Consider the following 17460-nt stretch of genomic DNA (forward strand, 5'->3'; position numbering starts at 1 on the left):
GCTGCCATAGCCATTTTTGCACAAGCCTCTTTGTGGACTCATGCCTTAGTTTTCAGGGGTAAACAAGTAGGAGTGGACTTTCTGGCTCTTAAAGTTTGGTGGGTAAATTTTTATTACAAGAAACTGCCAGACTTTTTTCCCAAGGTGATCAAACCATTCTGTTTTATATTTTATGCTCCCACCAACAGTGTGAGACTGACACCTGCCCCTCCTCCTCACCAGTATTTGTTGTCTGTACCCTTCCTTAACCTTTTCTTGTTTTTTGTTTTGTTTTGTTTTGTTTTGCTTTTTTGTTTGTTTGTTTGTTTTCAGTGCAGAGTTGAATAAAGAAAGCATGTGTTTTTATCTGCCAGGAACCCCGCCATCTCTGGGCTCTCCATAGGCAGCCCTTCCCTAAGCCATAGCTGGGTGTGTGATCATGGTGCTAGCCCCAGTCCTGTCAGCAGGCTTACCACATGCATCCCAGGGACTCATCCGACTTTCGGAGAATGGAACTGTTCTATCTGCAGAGTAAAAACTTGGGAATAATTGATACCATTTAATGAGCACCCATAGTGTCTGCTAGGCAATTTACATAATCTGTTTAGTTCCCCATGCAGACTCTCCAAGAGAGACTTCCAATTTAAAAATAAGATAACCAAGGCCAAAGGCAGTGGGTGACTGCCAAGGTCACACATGGCCAGTGAATGGCAGAGGTGAAGAGGTGAAGAGGTTAGGCCTTAAGCAGGGGGCGTCCTGACTCCGTGGCCATAGGATTCATAATTTACATCCACTCCTATTGCTGAAAAAGTTTCCAGAGCAGATTGGGTTATCATCTTTTTTTTTAAGATTTTATTTATTTATTCGACAGAGAAAGATCACAAGTAGGCAGAGAGGCAGGCAGAGAGAGAGAAGAGGAAGCAGGCTCCCTGCTGAGCAGAGAGTCCCATGCGGGACTCGATCCCAGGACCCTGAGATCATGACCTGAGCCGAAGGCATAGGCTTTAACCCACTGAGCCACCCAGGCACCCCTGGGTTATCATCTTTTTAAATGCATCCCAGATAGGGGTTGGCTTGGTACCATTAAAATAAGAAGCTCAAGTACAACCCAGCTGAGAATCTGCTCATATCCCAGATGCAAGTTCCAGAAGTAAAGTGTCTTTGTTATCCTCTTGTCGCACCAAGATTGTTTAGCTATAAAGATGCCTTGTAAGGCCCAGTGAGTTGAAGCCTTCGCTGTATCAGTCATTTGGTCCTTTCCCAATTCCCTGAATTGGGAGTTATTTTCTCAGGTGAGTATATCGTCCAGCAAGACTGAACTGCCGAGAGAGCAGGGGGCGATGAGATGGGGGGGACAACGACAGGCTGTAAGCTTAGGCCAGCTGCCATGCTGAGCACTGACGTTGAGCAATCTCATTAATTTGGATCGTGACTCAGTGGTAGGCACTAGGAAACCCATTTTATAGAAAAACTAGATTCGTTTGATGAGGCAACTTGCCCAGAGTCACATGGTGAGCTAATGGAAGTGTTTGATTTTAAGCCCGCCCACCAAGTCTCAATGCCCAGGGGCTTAGCCACACCACTAGCCATGCATGTCATTCTTCTCTGCCTCCTACCCCCCTCCCCTCGCCCCCTGCTGCCCGCTAGCACAATGCATGCATTCTTCGGCCAGTAACTCAGGCCTGTTTCTTGGGTTTGGTTCTGTAGAGTCCCCACCAAGGCGGGTCCTTTGGGGCAGCAGTATGCTGAAACTGCCTTGTACCCCACCTTCAAAGAGTGAAAATTGTCCTTGGGGAGATAAGGCTTCCACGGTTCCAATGATGACAGAATGGTACCCAGTCATACAATGTAAGCACACAATGTGATAGAGAGAGACGAGGCTGCCGGGAAGTTGCACGGAGGCGAGTATACCCGCAAGGAACCCTTATCTTGGTTGCTCAGCATTATATCAACGGACGTGCAGTGGGGACTGATCAGTAACCAGCACACAAACAAGTTAGTGGATTTATATGGCGCCGACAGTATAAACCAAAGATTGTATCGATAAGTGGTTTCCATAGAGAGTAGCTGTAGTTTATTAAACATTTACACGTAGCAGGCATTGTGCCAAACACCTTACATATTCATTGCATTGACTCTTGGCCAAACACACACACGCATGTTTGCGTCCCTGTTTGGTGGGGGTGGAGGGGAGGTACTGGCTAGAGAGGTCATTACTATCTCCTCTAAAAAAATGATGCAACCCGAGGTTTCTAGTAATTTACCTGACATTGTACGGCTAATACATCCTGAAACAGGACTTGAACTCCTGTTGGGCCTGCCTGAAAATCTGAACACACCCAGCGGATTAAAACACGTTTTAATCCTTTGAAAAGTGGTTTCGCATCTCTGGGAACACTTCTGTGACTGGAGCGTTTTTTGAGCTTAAGAAACGCTTCTTCAGTATCAGAACCCCAGCATGATGCTTTCCAATGGTGTGTGTGTTGGGAGCTTTGGGGGTACGTAATGTGTTAGTTGTGTTCCAGCTCCCTTCTTTCAATTGGAGCAGCTCTGTTTTTCTCTAGTTTTCCATTTTGGCATTTGGTATCCTATCGCTTAAGATGATTAGGAGACCAACGTCATAGAAGATCGTAGAAGAGGCGATTACCCTGTTCTTTGACTGTACTAGACACCCGCATTCACTGGGATTTGATACCTTTAATGACATGGAGTGACTTTATTTCTGAGCTGAGTGGAGACCTGCTTGCTTTGCCTTCTAATGGAGTAGCTGGGATCCTAGAGCTTAAAAAGAGGCCACCAGGTATGGTAGTAGCTGTGGTGGTTCCAGGTACATGGGAAATACGGGCCTCAAAGCCTGGGCCTGCCAAAGGTAGTTTTGCTGGCTTACCTGTCCAGGACCTGCAAATTGCTCTTTTGAGTCCTCTTAATTGGAGTCTGTGCCATAAAGTCTTAGAGCAAGCATTCTCTTGGCTGCGTGCTAGCCTAGCAGGCACTTGAAAAGCAGAGCATAAACAAGCTCTCCAACCTAGAGCTATGGCGGGGAAGATTGGAATGTTCAGTGGAGTCATCTGGGGCCCCTGGAAATGTTCCTGCTGTGGTACAGCAGGCAGGAGCTAGTCCCTCTGGGGGCATTGAATTATTAAAGGGCCACTTAGGAACTGGATGTGACAGTATGGGATGTGGGTCTTTGACCTACCTCAAAGTTCAAGGCTGCATGCCTCTGGCATTAGGTGATAAGAGGCGATGTCCTTTATGGCTGGATCTAGCAAGGTCGGGGGTGACCAGCCATCCTGGTATGCCTAGGGTTCTCTCAGTTTTAGCACTGGAAGCTGCATGTCAGTCTTGGACAGACTTGGGTGACTGACCACTGTACATGGCCCCAGAACCCTGCTTGGCCCGACTATCTCACAACATCCTCCTCACTGGTGTCCCTAGTGCTAGATCCGTGGTCCGCAGGGCTACCAAAGCCCTCTCGAAAACAAAGCTGACCCTGTGCTTAAAATCCAGAGTCCTCGGCATTGGTATTTGCTACATGTGGTAGGAGCCTTACACTGTAGCCACTCCTGACATGTCATTCCCTGAACATTCTGTGAACTTCTACACCCTTACCTGTGTCCCCTTTTCCCTGTCCGGCAACTTCATACCATCATTCGGGCCTGGCTAGAACTTTTGCTTGTCCCAGCAAAGCAAGTCATTCCTTCTGTCATGGGCTTGCCACAGTGCATCTCACTGCTCCCTTTCTCAGGGACTGGGTTTGCGTACAGCACCCGATAGCGGAGAAGCTTTTAGTACCATGTTCAGTGCTGCTCACTGTTGAAATAGCTGATTGCAGAATGGGAAGTATTTTGTTGGCAGGTCCTAGAATAGATTCTGGGTCTGACTCTTAAAATAGTGACTTTTAAAACTTTTTTCTTTTAACCCCATTCCCAACTGTAAACAAAATGAAATCTTTTATGGAACCCCGTATCTAAGACAATAACAGTAAGGGAAAGATACAAACTTGGAAGTGTGGAGGTGGGAGGTGAGGTTGTGCCTTAACTGGCCTTCCTTAACCCACAAAGATCAGACCTTGCCACCTGCACTGGTCCCGAGAACCCTGGGAACACTGCCTAAAAGCCTCTTGTTCAAAGAGGGGCTTCTAGAGTGTGTTCTGAAAAAGCTCTGGCTCCAACCCTGGACGGGCAGGGTGCTGCCCCTTCTGAACATAGTTACCTTTGACAGAGGGCACTGCTGCTTCAAAATACAAAACCAGACGCAGCCTGTTTGCAAGTCCAGCCCTGGTAGACACAGTGCTCCAAGGGCCTGATGGGAGGAACAGGTGGTGAGCTATTTTAATTAGTGACAAGTACCTAATGATGTAAAATAGATCCTATTGGAAAATCCAGCTGGCCCTCGCCTCTCCTTCCTCAAAAATTGTGCAGACCTTGCCAGGTGCTGGCCACCTCTGTGTTACTAACAATGCTGAAGTTATGGCCTGCTCGGGACCCATTCCTGAGGTCTCATCCGAGAACATGACGGTGACTGTCCTGTTCAGGCGGCCGGTCTGATGCATTTCTAGTCCTCCACAGCCTCCCCCTCACCCCCCACCCAGACAGGTGAGTTCCCAGGGGAAACTGAAACCCTTTTATCTTGCTGACCTTCAGTGTTTGATAAGAGCCCCACTGAAAGTGGGCAGAATGGTAGATCAGGGTGGGAAATGAGTCAGCACACACCCTCCGCCAGATGAACGACTTGGATCTTGACTGTTGGGCAATTGGATGGAGGGTGACACGACCAGATGCTCCTGTTGCCAGTTCCACTTTACCGTGGGCTGGCAGTGCTGGCTCAAGTCCTTGCTTTCTTGTGGAAGAGCGTCGGTTCCCCTTCTCTTACCTGGTTTTGGGGGGGATGCTTTTAATGAGGAGGACCTTTGCCAGAGAGGGCTTGGTGGGAACAGAGGTCCCATGTGATTGAGAGATGGCAGTGATTTGTGGCCATCAGTAAAGACTGTATCAACAAGCTTTAGAGGGTCCTGGGATCCTGGGCTCCGGTGGGATGGGGGGATGTCACCTCCATCCAGCGGGTGTGTGTTTGCCTTCCAGTAGGCCTGGGGGAGGGAGGGATGGACTGCAGTTCTAATAAAGATGAGGGCATCTTGGCTTTCCTTTTCACCACTTTATTGCTTACGTGCCTCATTCTGTGCTAGGTCCTCCTTAGCTTCCAGGAACAATTTGGGTGTGGTGTGGTGGGACAGGCACGGGCACTGGGGTCAGATGGACATGTGTTCATGAAACCCAGCAGTCACTTACCCCTTTGTGACCTTAAACCAAATGACTGAACTTTAAACCACAGTGTCACTTCCTCTGCCACCTAGGCCAGCTTGGAGGCTGCTGGTGACCTCTGGGCTTTATGCTCTTGGAGTTATTCATGAAGAATTCCTTATTTGAGGATTTACAACTTTCCCATGAGCAGCCTCCTTGCTCGTCAAGGAGAAAACTTTGCTGGAGAACCAAACCCGAACTTGGATCTTGGTTTCAGTTACTTGACCTGAGTCTCGGTTTTCTCGTCTGGAAAATGGCTATTATGATGCCCCATAGGGCTCCTGAAGATTGATGAGATAAAGCTTATAAACAAAGTGACCATCACTTAACAAATGTTTTTCTTCCGTTAAAACCCCCTACATGTCGGGCCCTCAAAAACTAAACCTCCCCCACACCTGCCTCTGTCTTTCCATTGTTTTATCACCACAGTAATCCAGATGCCAGTGATGAAATCTGAGCTCTGTCCCAGGGATGAGAGAGATGAAGACAGGGTGCTGGGCTTTGTTTTCCAAAGAAGTCCCATTAAAAAGTAGGAAATGGGAGCTGGTAGAGTACTTGGTTGGCATGTGAGAGGTAGCCGGACGGATGCCTGCATTCTCTGCAGCTGAATTTTATGAAGGGAGGGGCCGGCCGCCTATCTGGGTCAATTTGCCCAAAATGATGGCTGTGCAGTGAGCAGCTGGGTGTCCCTAGTGGGGTACCTTCCCCCAGGGAGAGGCAGGGCGGGATGGGGGCTTAAACAACAAAAAAGAAAATAGAAGATGAATTTGGTCTTTCCAATACACTTTCAAACTTCGCTTCCTTCACTTCAGCAGTGGTGGTAGCTACATTCAGGAGGAACTGGGGAGAGTTAGGAAAGGTGGCAAGCTCATGTAATCTTTAGAATTTGTACAGATTTAACATAAAACCCAGAAACCATAAATATTTTGACAACATAAAAATTAAGTGTTTCTCTGCATGGCAAAAATACCACAAATAAAGTGAAAAGACAGACATTGGACTGGAAAAAATAGTTGTAATTTTACCACCAATAAAACTGTTTTCTTTAATATGCAAAGAGTGCTTTTAGGTTATTAAGGAAATAATGAATATATATTTTTAAAGATTTTATTTATTTGCCAAAGTGAGAGAGCACAAGCGAAGAAGTAGGCTCCCCACCAAGCCTAAGGCAGACGCTTAACCAACTGAGCCACCCAGGTGTCCCTGAATGTATTTTTTAAAAAGGCAAAAGATGTGAATAGGAAATTTCACAGAACAAGGAATTCAAAAAGGCCAGTCAACAACAGATAATTCAAAATGTATAACCTTACACAGTAGAAGGAAACCCAGTTTAAAAAATGAGATACCACGTTGACCAAGGAGGTTGGCCAAGATTAATTGCCACATAACATGAGACCTTGGTGAGAACAAAACTCAGACGTTGGTTTGTGTGGAAATCGTTGAGCACTTTTAGGAATGAACTTTTAGGCAGTGTCTTCAAATTAAAAGCATACATCCTAAGAACCAGCAATTCCAGTCCCTTTTCTCTGAGGGTATCTGTTAACAGCCTCTGTGTCTTTATAAAATAAATGTACCTAAGGACACCTGAGAAACATTAATAATGATTACTTTTGGGGTATGGAGAAAAGGGATATTTGCTTTTAATTTTCCCCACTTTTGTATTGTTTGAGCTTCTTAAGAAATCAGATGTTTGTATTTTACTACTTTTAGAAAGTTTAATTGCTTTCCAGACATGCTCAGCAGTGAAGGAGACCTTGCCTCTGGCCTGATGGTCTCATGTTATTAATCAGTTGGTACTCAGACATTTTGCTTAACAAATGAACCATCAGTGAGCAAATGCAATAGGAGATGTTTTCTTAATGTGTTGCCTCAGATAGCAGCCATCATTCAGCAGAATGATCTCTCTGGATCTTCCTGGGTCCTCATGGCCATGTCACATGGCCTGTGCACTTTCTTAAGAAACCTACCATAAGCACGTTTTTCTGCCCCAGAGCTTTGCTCCCACCTGTCCAGTTTGGTAGTCCCAGGCCCATAAATGTGATGTTCCTTCACGCCCCATCACACACACCCATGCTGTCTGCCCTGGGCTTCTGGAATGTTCTGGAAAGTTCATAGTAGATGTGGGACTTGTGCTACGAGTAGGTGTAAGTGGGGATTGGAGGGGTTGAGGAGAACTACACAATCAACCAAAGGGGCATAGGAAGAGTGATGACAGCAGCCGTTTACTGACGGCTTCCTGTGAGCCTTCATATTCACACATAGCATGTTCTGTATTTTGTGCCAGACTCATGACCCCTGGGAGAAGTCCGTACTATGGGCCCTGTTCTACAGGGGAGGTGACGTGCTCAGGCCGCATAAGTAGTGAAGCAGCTGAGCTGGATATCAGATCAAAGCCTGTCTGCCTGTTGCTGAAGGCCCAGCTTTTCACCCGGCTCTGCAGGGGCCTCTCATGCACGGTGTGGGGCTGGGCACTAGAAGGATCTGTTCAGTGTCCGGGGTGGGGGAAGGGGAGTCACCTTCGTATTTGCTCTAGAAGTCATGGTGCTGGGTCTGCCTCAGAGATACTAGACCTGGAAGGAATCCAGCCCTAGGCTGTGGTAATTGTGATCGTACGTGTTTGCAGAACAGGGGTGCCGGGGAGGAGGCATGCCAAGAGGAATGTCTGTTCCGGCAGAGTCTGAAAAGAAAGCAAGGGATGACATTCCTTCCTGGGAACGGAGGCTGGGCTGGCCTTGAGTCATGACCCCTGTGGCCGCCGATTCAGCGCATCGCCCGCGTCCTAGGCCCCAGAGTGCTGATGCAGGCAGTTCGTCTTTGATTTTCCTTTTCATCCCCCATGACAACCACCACATAGCTTTTCCTGCAGTCTGGCTGGGTTCCCACCACCAGGGGAGGCTTGGAACTGGAGTGCCTGGAAAAGTTGCCCATGGCCACGAGAAGGGCAGAATCACCCGGAGGGGTTGAGGGTGTCCCGGCTGTCGAGCACAGTGGGGTTGGGAGACTTTCCAGATGCCAGGGAGGGGACAGGAAATTAGTGCCCCTGAGGAGGAAATGCTGCAGTCACGGGGTGGGGGTGTGGGTGGGGAGCAGATGCCAATGGCTTTTCTTAGGTCTCTTAAGTCCCCGCTGGTGAGGGTGATGTTGCTTTTCAGCCCGAGAGGCAGCCCTAACAGAGAGCCCAGAGGACTCCAGTGTGGCACTGGGCCTTGTGTGGATGCCTGGATGGAACGTTTCCTGAATCTACAGAGTATGCCCCAAACTAAGTTCTCGGGACTGTGTTGGGCAGTTGGGGCACATTCTCTAGCTTTTTGCCTCCCCACAACCACTTGAGTCATGATGCCCCCACTACAGAGGTGAGGTGGCCGAGCCTCAGGAACTTGCCACGGCCAGAACGTGGCCGGATAGCTGACAAGGTAACGTGGGCTCCAGACCCAGGCTGTGCGTGTTGGCTCCTGCCAGATGGCCACATGTGTAGAGGCAAGTCCCACGGAATCTTGGTTGAATGACATCCCTCTCCCCCAGGCTGCCCCTTCGGACTGTAGAGGCTGTGGGTAGTGCCCTCAGGGAGCTGGGTAGGAGTATTTTTTTCTCAGGGCCGAGCAGTTCCTGCTCCTCCCAGGGCCTGGGCGCAGAAGGGAACCCTGTTGGCTCATTCCGGTCAGAGCGCACCGCTGCCCCACCAGCCCATGCTGCCTCACTTCAGTGGCCAGTCACCCGGTGGGAAATGGGCTGAGTGTTGGCAAACATGCCTGTAAGTGAATTCCCCAGAAAGTAACACTGTATTTTTCAAGAAGGTGTGCATCAGGGCCGTTGAAGAGGGTGGAGCCCCTGCTGGCAGAGGGAGGCTGCCAAGATGGTGCGCCCACCTCCCCGAGCTGTCGCCGGCCCCTGCATCTCTCCAGCATTTCTATTCTGTGCCATACAGTGGAGCATGTCCCTGCAGCCAGCTGTATTATTGTCTAGAATCTGGACGTTTTCTGTCTACGCGGCTTGTTTCCTGGGGAGAAGGGACTGTGCCTTCCTGGTGGACACCTGAAGATCCTGACCCACTTGTGTTTGTGGAGTCTCCCTGTACCCCCTGTACCCCAGCTCTGGGGCCTGTCTGAGTGGAACAGCTGAGTGGCCTGACTCTAGCATACTTTTGGGTCAGCATTCTCTCACATAAGCCTGGGATCTTTTGGGGGGGCACCTGGTTGGCCGATTTGCTAGGCCTCCTAAGTTAACAGCTCTTTGTATTCATTCACTTTATCACGTGACCCTTTTATCCTGCCACAGGACATTGCGATCACTGTATGCAGACATTAAAAGTAAATTTTGGGAGTACCTGGGTGGCTCAGTTGTTAAGCGTCTGCCTTTGGCTCAGGTCATGATCCCGGGATCCTGGATCGAGCTCTGCATCAGGCTCCCCACTCTGCAGGAAGCCTGGTTCTCCCTCTCCCACTCCTTTTGTTTGTGTTCTCTGTCTCGCTGTGTCTCTTTCTGTCAAATAAATAAAATCTTCAAAAGAAAAAAAAAAAAGTAAATTTTGTATGGGGACCCCGATTTGGCTGAAAGCCCAGAGGCCCACAGGCCTAGAACAGTGTGCTGGATGTCCTGGGAGCACGAAGAACAAAGCTGAGGTGTGACCTCCTGGGATAGGGCCTGGTAGGCCTCTTGAGCTTGATGGGGACTTGGCTGAAAGCCCCTGAAATAGTTTTGTGAGAGGCTGGGTACCCCATACTTGGGTGTAAGACTGTGTCATTATTGTGTGAATTCTAAAAGTAATATAAAAGTGCTCAGCATGAAGAAAAAGGATCAGACCATACCTAAATGTCTGTGATAAAAAGTAAGACCCACTGGCTACCTATCACTGGGAGATGGCCAGTGTTTATGGAGGGACTCATGTGTTTTTAGTCTTGGGCTCTGTGAGGATCTTCTCTTTCCTGAACTCACAGCGGTCCCTCGTCTCTCTGCAGAACACGGAGAGTTCCTGGCTCTGGACCTCGGAGGGACAAACTTCCGTGTGCTTCGGGTAAGAGTAACAGACAATGGGCTCCAGAAGGTCGAGATGGAGAACCAGATCTATGCCATCCCCGAGGACCTCATGCGAGGCAGCGGCACCCAGGTAGGACCCTACCCCCAGAGTGGCTGCTTGGGCTCTGGGCCCCACAGGCATAGACGCTGCTCTTCCTCTGGTCTGGAGGGAGGAGACCCTGTCTGAGGCCCAGATTCTCTGTCCTCTCTCTGCCTGGTGATCCCTTTCTGTGCCTGGAGGTGGAGTGAGGCACCTGCATCAGGAGAGGTGCACACAGACTAGAGCGCGGAGAGCATGCGTGTGAGACCCCGGAGTCTGGATGGGCCACAGTGGGTGGTGGTTTGATTGCCATGACTTTGGAGGTCTGCTTGCACGGGCTGGTAATTGATGAAAGCCTGCTGTCGGGAGGCCTGACACGCCCTACTGGACACTTGTGGTTGTTATTGGTGCCATCGAGTGGCGAGGCAGAACACACAGAGTCAGGTCTGCCCCTGTGGTCATTCTGTAGCCCTCTTGGTCTCACACTTGTTAGCATCGCATCACAGGGCGATGGAACTTGGCCCTTTATCTTTATGGTTATTTGCTCTCTCTTCTTGCCTGTCTACGACAAAAGAGGTTTTGCGCACAGGGATAGAAGCCTTTTGAGAAAACATCAAAATCTGGCTTTGGGGTGTCTGCCCCAGCTGGTACTGGAGTGGGCACCGCATGCTTCCACATTGCTCCGAATCACATTTCCTCATCCTCGTGTCCTGTGGCTTCTGGAGCATCTAAACAGTGAAAGGAGTGGATAAGAGAAGAAATGTGAAATCCACATACTGAGAATCCTCTCAGTAATAGCCAGGAGAAAAAGCAGAAAGGATGGAATTGGTCTGTGATAATCTCCAAACATGTATTGAGCTCCTCCTGTGCATGGGGCAGTGACCCTTGCTGGGAATCAAAGTCCCCTGGCCTTTTCCCTCCTGGGCTTACAGTGCAGTTGGACCTCAGGGGACACAGCCCACCCTACGCAGAAAGTAATACATGCATTGGAGTGGATGAGGGACCCTCAGGAGCTGACCCGTGATGACCTGTTGTGTGACAGGCTGAGCAAAGGCTATGTGTGCATTTCTTTTTATCTGCGCCCCCCCCCCCCAACCCCCGGACCCTATGAGGCTGAGTGCCTCTGTTAACGTACTTTACAGATGTCGAATTAGGTTTTGAAACCCTGAGTAAATGACTTGGCCTTAGATCATAGGGGTGGGAAGGGCAGAGTCACAACACAAAGCCACATTGAGGTGTTGTCCCAATTCTCCGGGGCTCTGTCCTGTTGGTAGGCTGTGTGATGGATGTGGTCCACGTGAGTGGTACTTCCTGGAATTAGGCAGTATGGGAGTCCTGGATCCCCCCCTGCTGATTTTCTTTCCAGCATGTACTCAATGGAAGAGTGAATAGAGAACATGAAATCCAGTAAGATGCCCTCCCAGGGTGGTTACCTTTTAGGCCTTAGGGTGTAGAAGGAGCAGAGCCTTCTTATTCCTGGTCTACTATTCTTCCCACTCTACTGGACCCCCCACTTCAGAAGGGAATTGCATAAATCTTTTTTTTTTTAAGACTTTATTTATTTGACAAACAGAGATCACATGTAGGCAGAGAGGTAGGCAGAGAGAGAGAGAGAGAGAGAGAGAGAGAGAGAGGAGGAAGCAGACCCTCTGCTGAGCAGAGAGCCTGATGCAGGGCTCGATCTGAGGACCCTGAGATCATGATCTGAGCTGAAGGCAGAGGCTTTAACCCACTGAGCCACCCAGGTGCCCCCAGAAGGGAATTTCAGACAATGAAGAGAATTTGTTGAGGGAGAAACTGCTGTTAGACTCTTTATTTGTCCCAGGGGACAGCGCTGAGGGGAAACCTGCTTTCCTTGTTTTTATGTTGGGGCTGGACAAATTTTAGCTCTATGGGGTTGGTCACTTAGCTCCAGTATCCACAAACAACGCTTTAGTACAAATTAAAAAAAAAAAAAAAAAAAAAAGACCCACTTCGAGGAAACTAAAGCTATTGTGATGGTTCAAAGACTTTGAATAAATGGAAAAATGCTATATAAAAATGAAACATAAAACTAGAAGAAAAGGGACGCCTGGGTGGCTCAGTCGGTTAAGTGTCTGCCTTCGGCTCAGGTCATGATCCCAGGGTCCTGGGATAGAGTCCCACTTTGGGCTCTCTGCTCAGCAGGGAGTCTGCTTCTCCCTCTCCCTTTGCTCTTCTACCTACTTGTGCTTGCTCTCATTCCCTCTCTCTTTCAAATAAATAAATAATATTTAAAAAAAACTAGAAGAAAATATAGGTGTTTATTTCACTCGAAAGAATTGAAAGCATACTCTGCTTAAAAGCAGAAAACAGTTGGTCAAAAAACTGGAAGAAGTTTGTAGTGGCCGTTTTATTTTATTTTATTTTTTTAAAGATTTTATTTATTAGAGAGAGCATGAGTGGGTTGTAGGGGCAGAGGGAGAGGGAGAAGCAGACTGTGTTGAGCAGGGAGCCTGATGTGGGGCTCAATCCCAGGACCCGGAGATCATGACCTAAGCCGAAGGCAGATGATCTACCTACCGACAGCCTCTCAGGCGCCCCTATGGTGGTGGTTTTAATGGTGGAATTACTGGTGCTTTTCCCCCCCATATTTTCCTTTTCTTTTGGATCATAGGTATCAATCTTTTAATTGGTGGAAAACAAATGGATTTTAAACATAACATTTAGTTAAGACCAAGACCAAATCACCAAGCCCTAAACTTGCAGAGATTTCTGAAGATCTGTGAACTTGGGCAGTGTGGGTCCCAGGATAAAATCTGTCTTCTAGCAAACGAACTTCCCGCTTGAGAGCAGTGAATTTCAAATCATAATAGCAGCCACTTTGGATGTTTAAAGTGTATCTTGTGGGAAAGGGCGTGAGCATTCTCAGACCAATAAGGAAAAGGAAACCTTTTCTAACCTCATGAAATGGTGCCCTTTGAGCCTTTTTATGACAGGAAGGTGTTAGCTCTTTGTCCTGGTATCTTATCCTCAGATCATCAGCTAGTACAGGAGAAGATAATCTTCCAGTTAAGGGAGCAGATGGTCACCTCTTCCCTGCTTTTAAAGAGTTGTAGGTTCTTCTAACTGAGCACTGACCTGGAGAACTTCTCACAGTGTATCTTCCCCTTTTTAAGATTCTGAGTGATTAAGATCACCACAGGTGGCTAGTGGCTACTGTGTAAGTTTGTGGTACTTCACTGCCTCTCTTTGTTGGCAGCACAGTTGGAAAGGGAGCAGTGCATCGAGCTGGAGGAGGGAAACCATTTTGCCTTTCCCCCTTCTTAAGCTCTTCCTCCCTTCATCTCTGATGACTGGCCTCCTCTCTTTGCAGAGCTTCTGCAACTTCCTGTTTTTACTATTTCTTCCTATTTTTACTATTTTACATTATTTTTACTAAAGATCATTTTGACATGACTACCAGGAAGGAAGTGCTGGGAATTGGGTTGTATTGTAAATTTTGTCTCTGGTCTGCTTTCCAACAGACGGACAGAACTTGCTGAGTGTCTGTCTAGAAACCTTATGTACATATTAAAATACTTGGCTTCTGCTCAGGATAGTTGGCCCTTAACGCATTGGTGATCCTGTTGGCGAGAAGAGCCTTTTCGTTGCCCCAGTCTTTGCTCTTGAGAATGTTTTGGTTCCGAGATGGAGAGTTTCAGCATCTTCTGAGGCTAATTTTGCATGTGACCAGACAGGGATATGATCAGTGCAGGAAGTTGTTAGAGCTATCCCCCTTCTAGATGGGGGTGGCCTTATCTTCCTGGATTGCTCCCAGGAAGCATATCTCAGACATCTGGGGAGCCAATGGGCCTCTCAGTTTACTCTACCACCCCCAACCTCTCAGTTCCTTTGTAAATGCAAATACTTTCATAGTTAGTGCAGTGGCTCTCAAAGCACTGCTTCAGGATCACCTGGAGGGCCCCACCCCTACAGCTTCTGATTCGGTGGGTTTGGGTTTGGCCCTAGAATTTACATTTGTAACATGATGGTGGTGATGTTTGTTGCCCCCTGGGAACCCGTGGTTTAGTGAAATCTTGCTTCTGTCTGGAGAGGAAAAGGTATGTTCTCATCCACCTCCCACCCCTTCCTTGGCTTTTAGATTTTGCCAACTGGTCAACCTGGCTCTTGGCATCTACTTGGTCTCTTTGGCCTCTGCTTACTTTTTGTTCCAGAATGCCCTTTGCCTCACCCTGTAAGCATCTGGAAGGGGGGGGTGTCATTGCCTCTCTTTGAGCATGTTGAGTAGGCAAGAAGGAAGCCATGGGACTGGAGGCCTTGGGACTGATTGAAAGGCTGGATAATTGTAAATACAGCTTTTTCTTAGGAGCTGTGGGTCCTGCTTGGCATGGTCACAGTTGTAAGGCTGCCCATCCACAAAACGCTGTTTATTCTTAGTGCTCTTCAGGGACACACTTGATGTTTCATTTTGAGGTTAGAAAACAAAAGATAACTTCTTTGAAATGTTCATGGGAAATTACTTTTCCAGCATGGAGGAAAAATAAGAGTTTCTTATAAGTTCATTCATAGAACGCTAACAGGGCTGCTGGAATCCTTCTTGGCAGTGAGATGGGCTGCCCCCAGTCAGCAGTGCACTCATGTCAAGGGGAGTTCTGTTCCAGGGTATGTGACGACTTCTGATCAGCTTTACCTATGATTTCCTCTGCCTCTCTCAGAGTTATTTTGACAGTGGTTTGGATAAACGGTTTGAGTGGAAGACAGTATTTAATAAGCACTAACTACTGTTAAGCCCTTCTATGCATTGACTCATTTAATCCCTTGGTAACTCTGAGGGCAGGTGCAGTTATCTACCCCCATTTTACAGATGAGCAAATTAAGACTTCAGAGGGGTAAATATCTTATACACATTCAACTAATTTGTTTCTGAGCTTAAAGTCTAGGTATGCTCTTAATCTCCATGCTGTTCTCCCTTCTCACTCATCTTGCTGTGTCGTGTGCTCTTAGCTGTTCGACCACATTGCGGAATGCCTGGCTAACTTCATGGATAAGCTACAAATCAAAGACAAGAAGCTCCCCTTGGGTTTTACTTTCTCATTCCCCTGCGTCCAAACGAAACTAGATGAGGTAAGATTGAGTTCTTCAGACGCTTCTGTTGCTTCATTTTCTGGGCTGGGAGGTCTGGGATGAACTTTGAGCCAGCTGCTTCTGTGGTTTTTAGAGGCGACTCTGATAGTTGCATGGACAAGGTCTGAGTATTGAGAGTTGTGTCTTGTGGGTGAGTGTGTGCAGGTGTGGGGGGTGTGGTGAAGAAGTATTGGGGAGGGTCTTGATCACCCGTCCTCAAAGGACAATATGTGTGCTATCCTTATCCCTTGTAGGGGACAGTGAATAGGAAAGTAGGAACTCCTTTGTTGGAGAATATCATGATACAGCTCCTTGGAAGAGCGATGACTGGGGAGTTCATGATGAGAGTCTCTTATTGTGGCATTTCTGAAGACTGTTCTTCTCCTCACTTCTTGGAGGCAGTAGATCATGAAGGAATCATTCATTTAATCTTTCTGGGGCTTCGATGGGGCCCCGATTTCTCTTTCCTAGGCTAGTCAGGAGGCAATATGAATTTTTAAAAAAAATTTTTTAAAAGATTTTATTTATTTATTTATTTATTTATTTTATTTGTCAGAGCACAAGCAGGCAGGGTGGCAGGCAGAGGCAGAGAGAGGGGGTAGCAGGCTCCCCGCTGAGCAAGGAGCCCAATGTGGGACTCGATCCCAGCACCTGGGATCATGACTTGAGTTGAAGGCAGCAGCTTAACCAACTGAGCCATCCAGGCGTCCTGCAGTATGAATATTTTTAAGCACGGTTGTAGTTTAGCTGAGCTCCGTGATTGAAGTCTCCGCTTACTAACGGTTGTTTGAGTTGTATGGTCAGAGTTTGGTGAGGAATCAGTATTCATTCCTTGGTCCATTTTTCAGAGTTTCCTGGTCTCCTGGACCAAGGGGTTCAAGTCCAGTGGTGTGGAAGGCAAAGACGTGGTTACTCTGATCCGGAAGGCCATCCAGAGGAGAGGGGTGAGTAGGGGAGGGCAGGGATGGGGAGATAGGAGCATGGAGTCTGGAGGCTCTTTATATTCTTTTGGGTCTACTCTGAAATCTTTCCCAGTCTGTCCTCAAATGAACAGGAAAACTTTCTTGTAGTTGTAAAGGAGAGATTTTCTTTTCCTTCCCTGCTGGGTTTACCCAATAATAATAAATTTTTCCCAGCTTTACTGAGATACAGTTGACATATGGCTAAATTTAAGGCATGCCTCATAATGACTTGGCATCCATACACTGTGAAATGATTGCCACACTGCTGATCTTAATATGTAAGGAGATGCCTCTGGGGTCTTCAGATTATCATGATGGATAATAACCAGTTGCCTTTTGCCTTTGGGGTCTTCAGATTAGCGTGGTGGATAAATAATCTCAGCCTTGGTACAAGCAAAAAACCCTTCAGGTTTAAACCTGAAGAAGACATGATTAATCATTTTCAAGTAAGAATGTTGGCATAATGTTGGCATCAGGATGGAATGAGGCAGGGATCATGGTCTGGTCACCGGGAAGGAGGGAGAGAAAGAAAAGAAGAAGAAGAGAAGAGGGAGAAGGGGACAGCAGTGGCAAGAGGGGCTCTTGTGAATGCAGTGATGTCAATAGACTTGACCGCAGGGCTGGTGGCCTCAGTGGAGAGGACAGGCAGGGTAGGGAGTGAGTCATTGCTGTCAGACTGGGATCTGGACCCGATTCCCAGCTCTAACCTTCTTTGGCACCAAGTAGGGTTAGGAAGGGGTAGCCCTGAGGCACCTGAGCTGTGTGTCTTGCTGCTCTTTCTCTCCATCTTCACAACTGTGACCTTTCTGTGATGGTAGAGACCAGAGCCCCTCTTGCATCCCTGCAGGACTTTGATATTGACATCGTGGCCGTGGTGAACGATACAGTTGGGACCATGATGACCTGTGGTTACGATGACCAGAATTGCGAGATTGGTCTCATTGTAGGTGAGTGAGCACACTGGGTGTGGGGGCTGGTGCTGCCTGACGGATGGGGATGTGGGCAGGAGAGGGAGGAGGGCTCCATAGACTGCATGATTCTTTGTACTTTGTGTTAGAAGATGATGGTACAGTCACTGTGG

At 47.9% G+C, this 17460-nt stretch overlaps 1 protein-coding gene across 1 annotated transcript in view; it reads left to right on the forward strand.

Annotated features, from left to right (window-relative positions):
* The window catches only part of HK2 (hexokinase 2), a 59865-nt gene that overhangs the window by 23955 nt on the left and 18450 nt on the right, over nucleotides 1–17460 (forward strand). Inside the window, exons 3-6 of the mRNA XM_044261493.1 lie at nucleotides 10235–10383; nucleotides 15298–15417; nucleotides 16266–16361; nucleotides 17227–17326. Coding sequence (XP_044117428.1) covers nucleotides 10235–10383; nucleotides 15298–15417; nucleotides 16266–16361; nucleotides 17227–17326 — 465 coding nt within the window. The remainder of the gene's footprint in view (nucleotides 1–10234; nucleotides 10384–15297; nucleotides 15418–16265; nucleotides 16362–17226; nucleotides 17327–17460) is intronic.

Source organism: Neovison vison, chromosome 8 (assembly GCF_020171115.1).
Source record: "Neovison vison isolate M4711 chromosome 8, ASM_NN_V1, whole genome shotgun sequence".
In the NCBI taxonomy this organism is placed as follows: Eukaryota; Metazoa; Chordata; class Mammalia; order Carnivora; family Mustelidae; genus Neogale; species Neogale vison.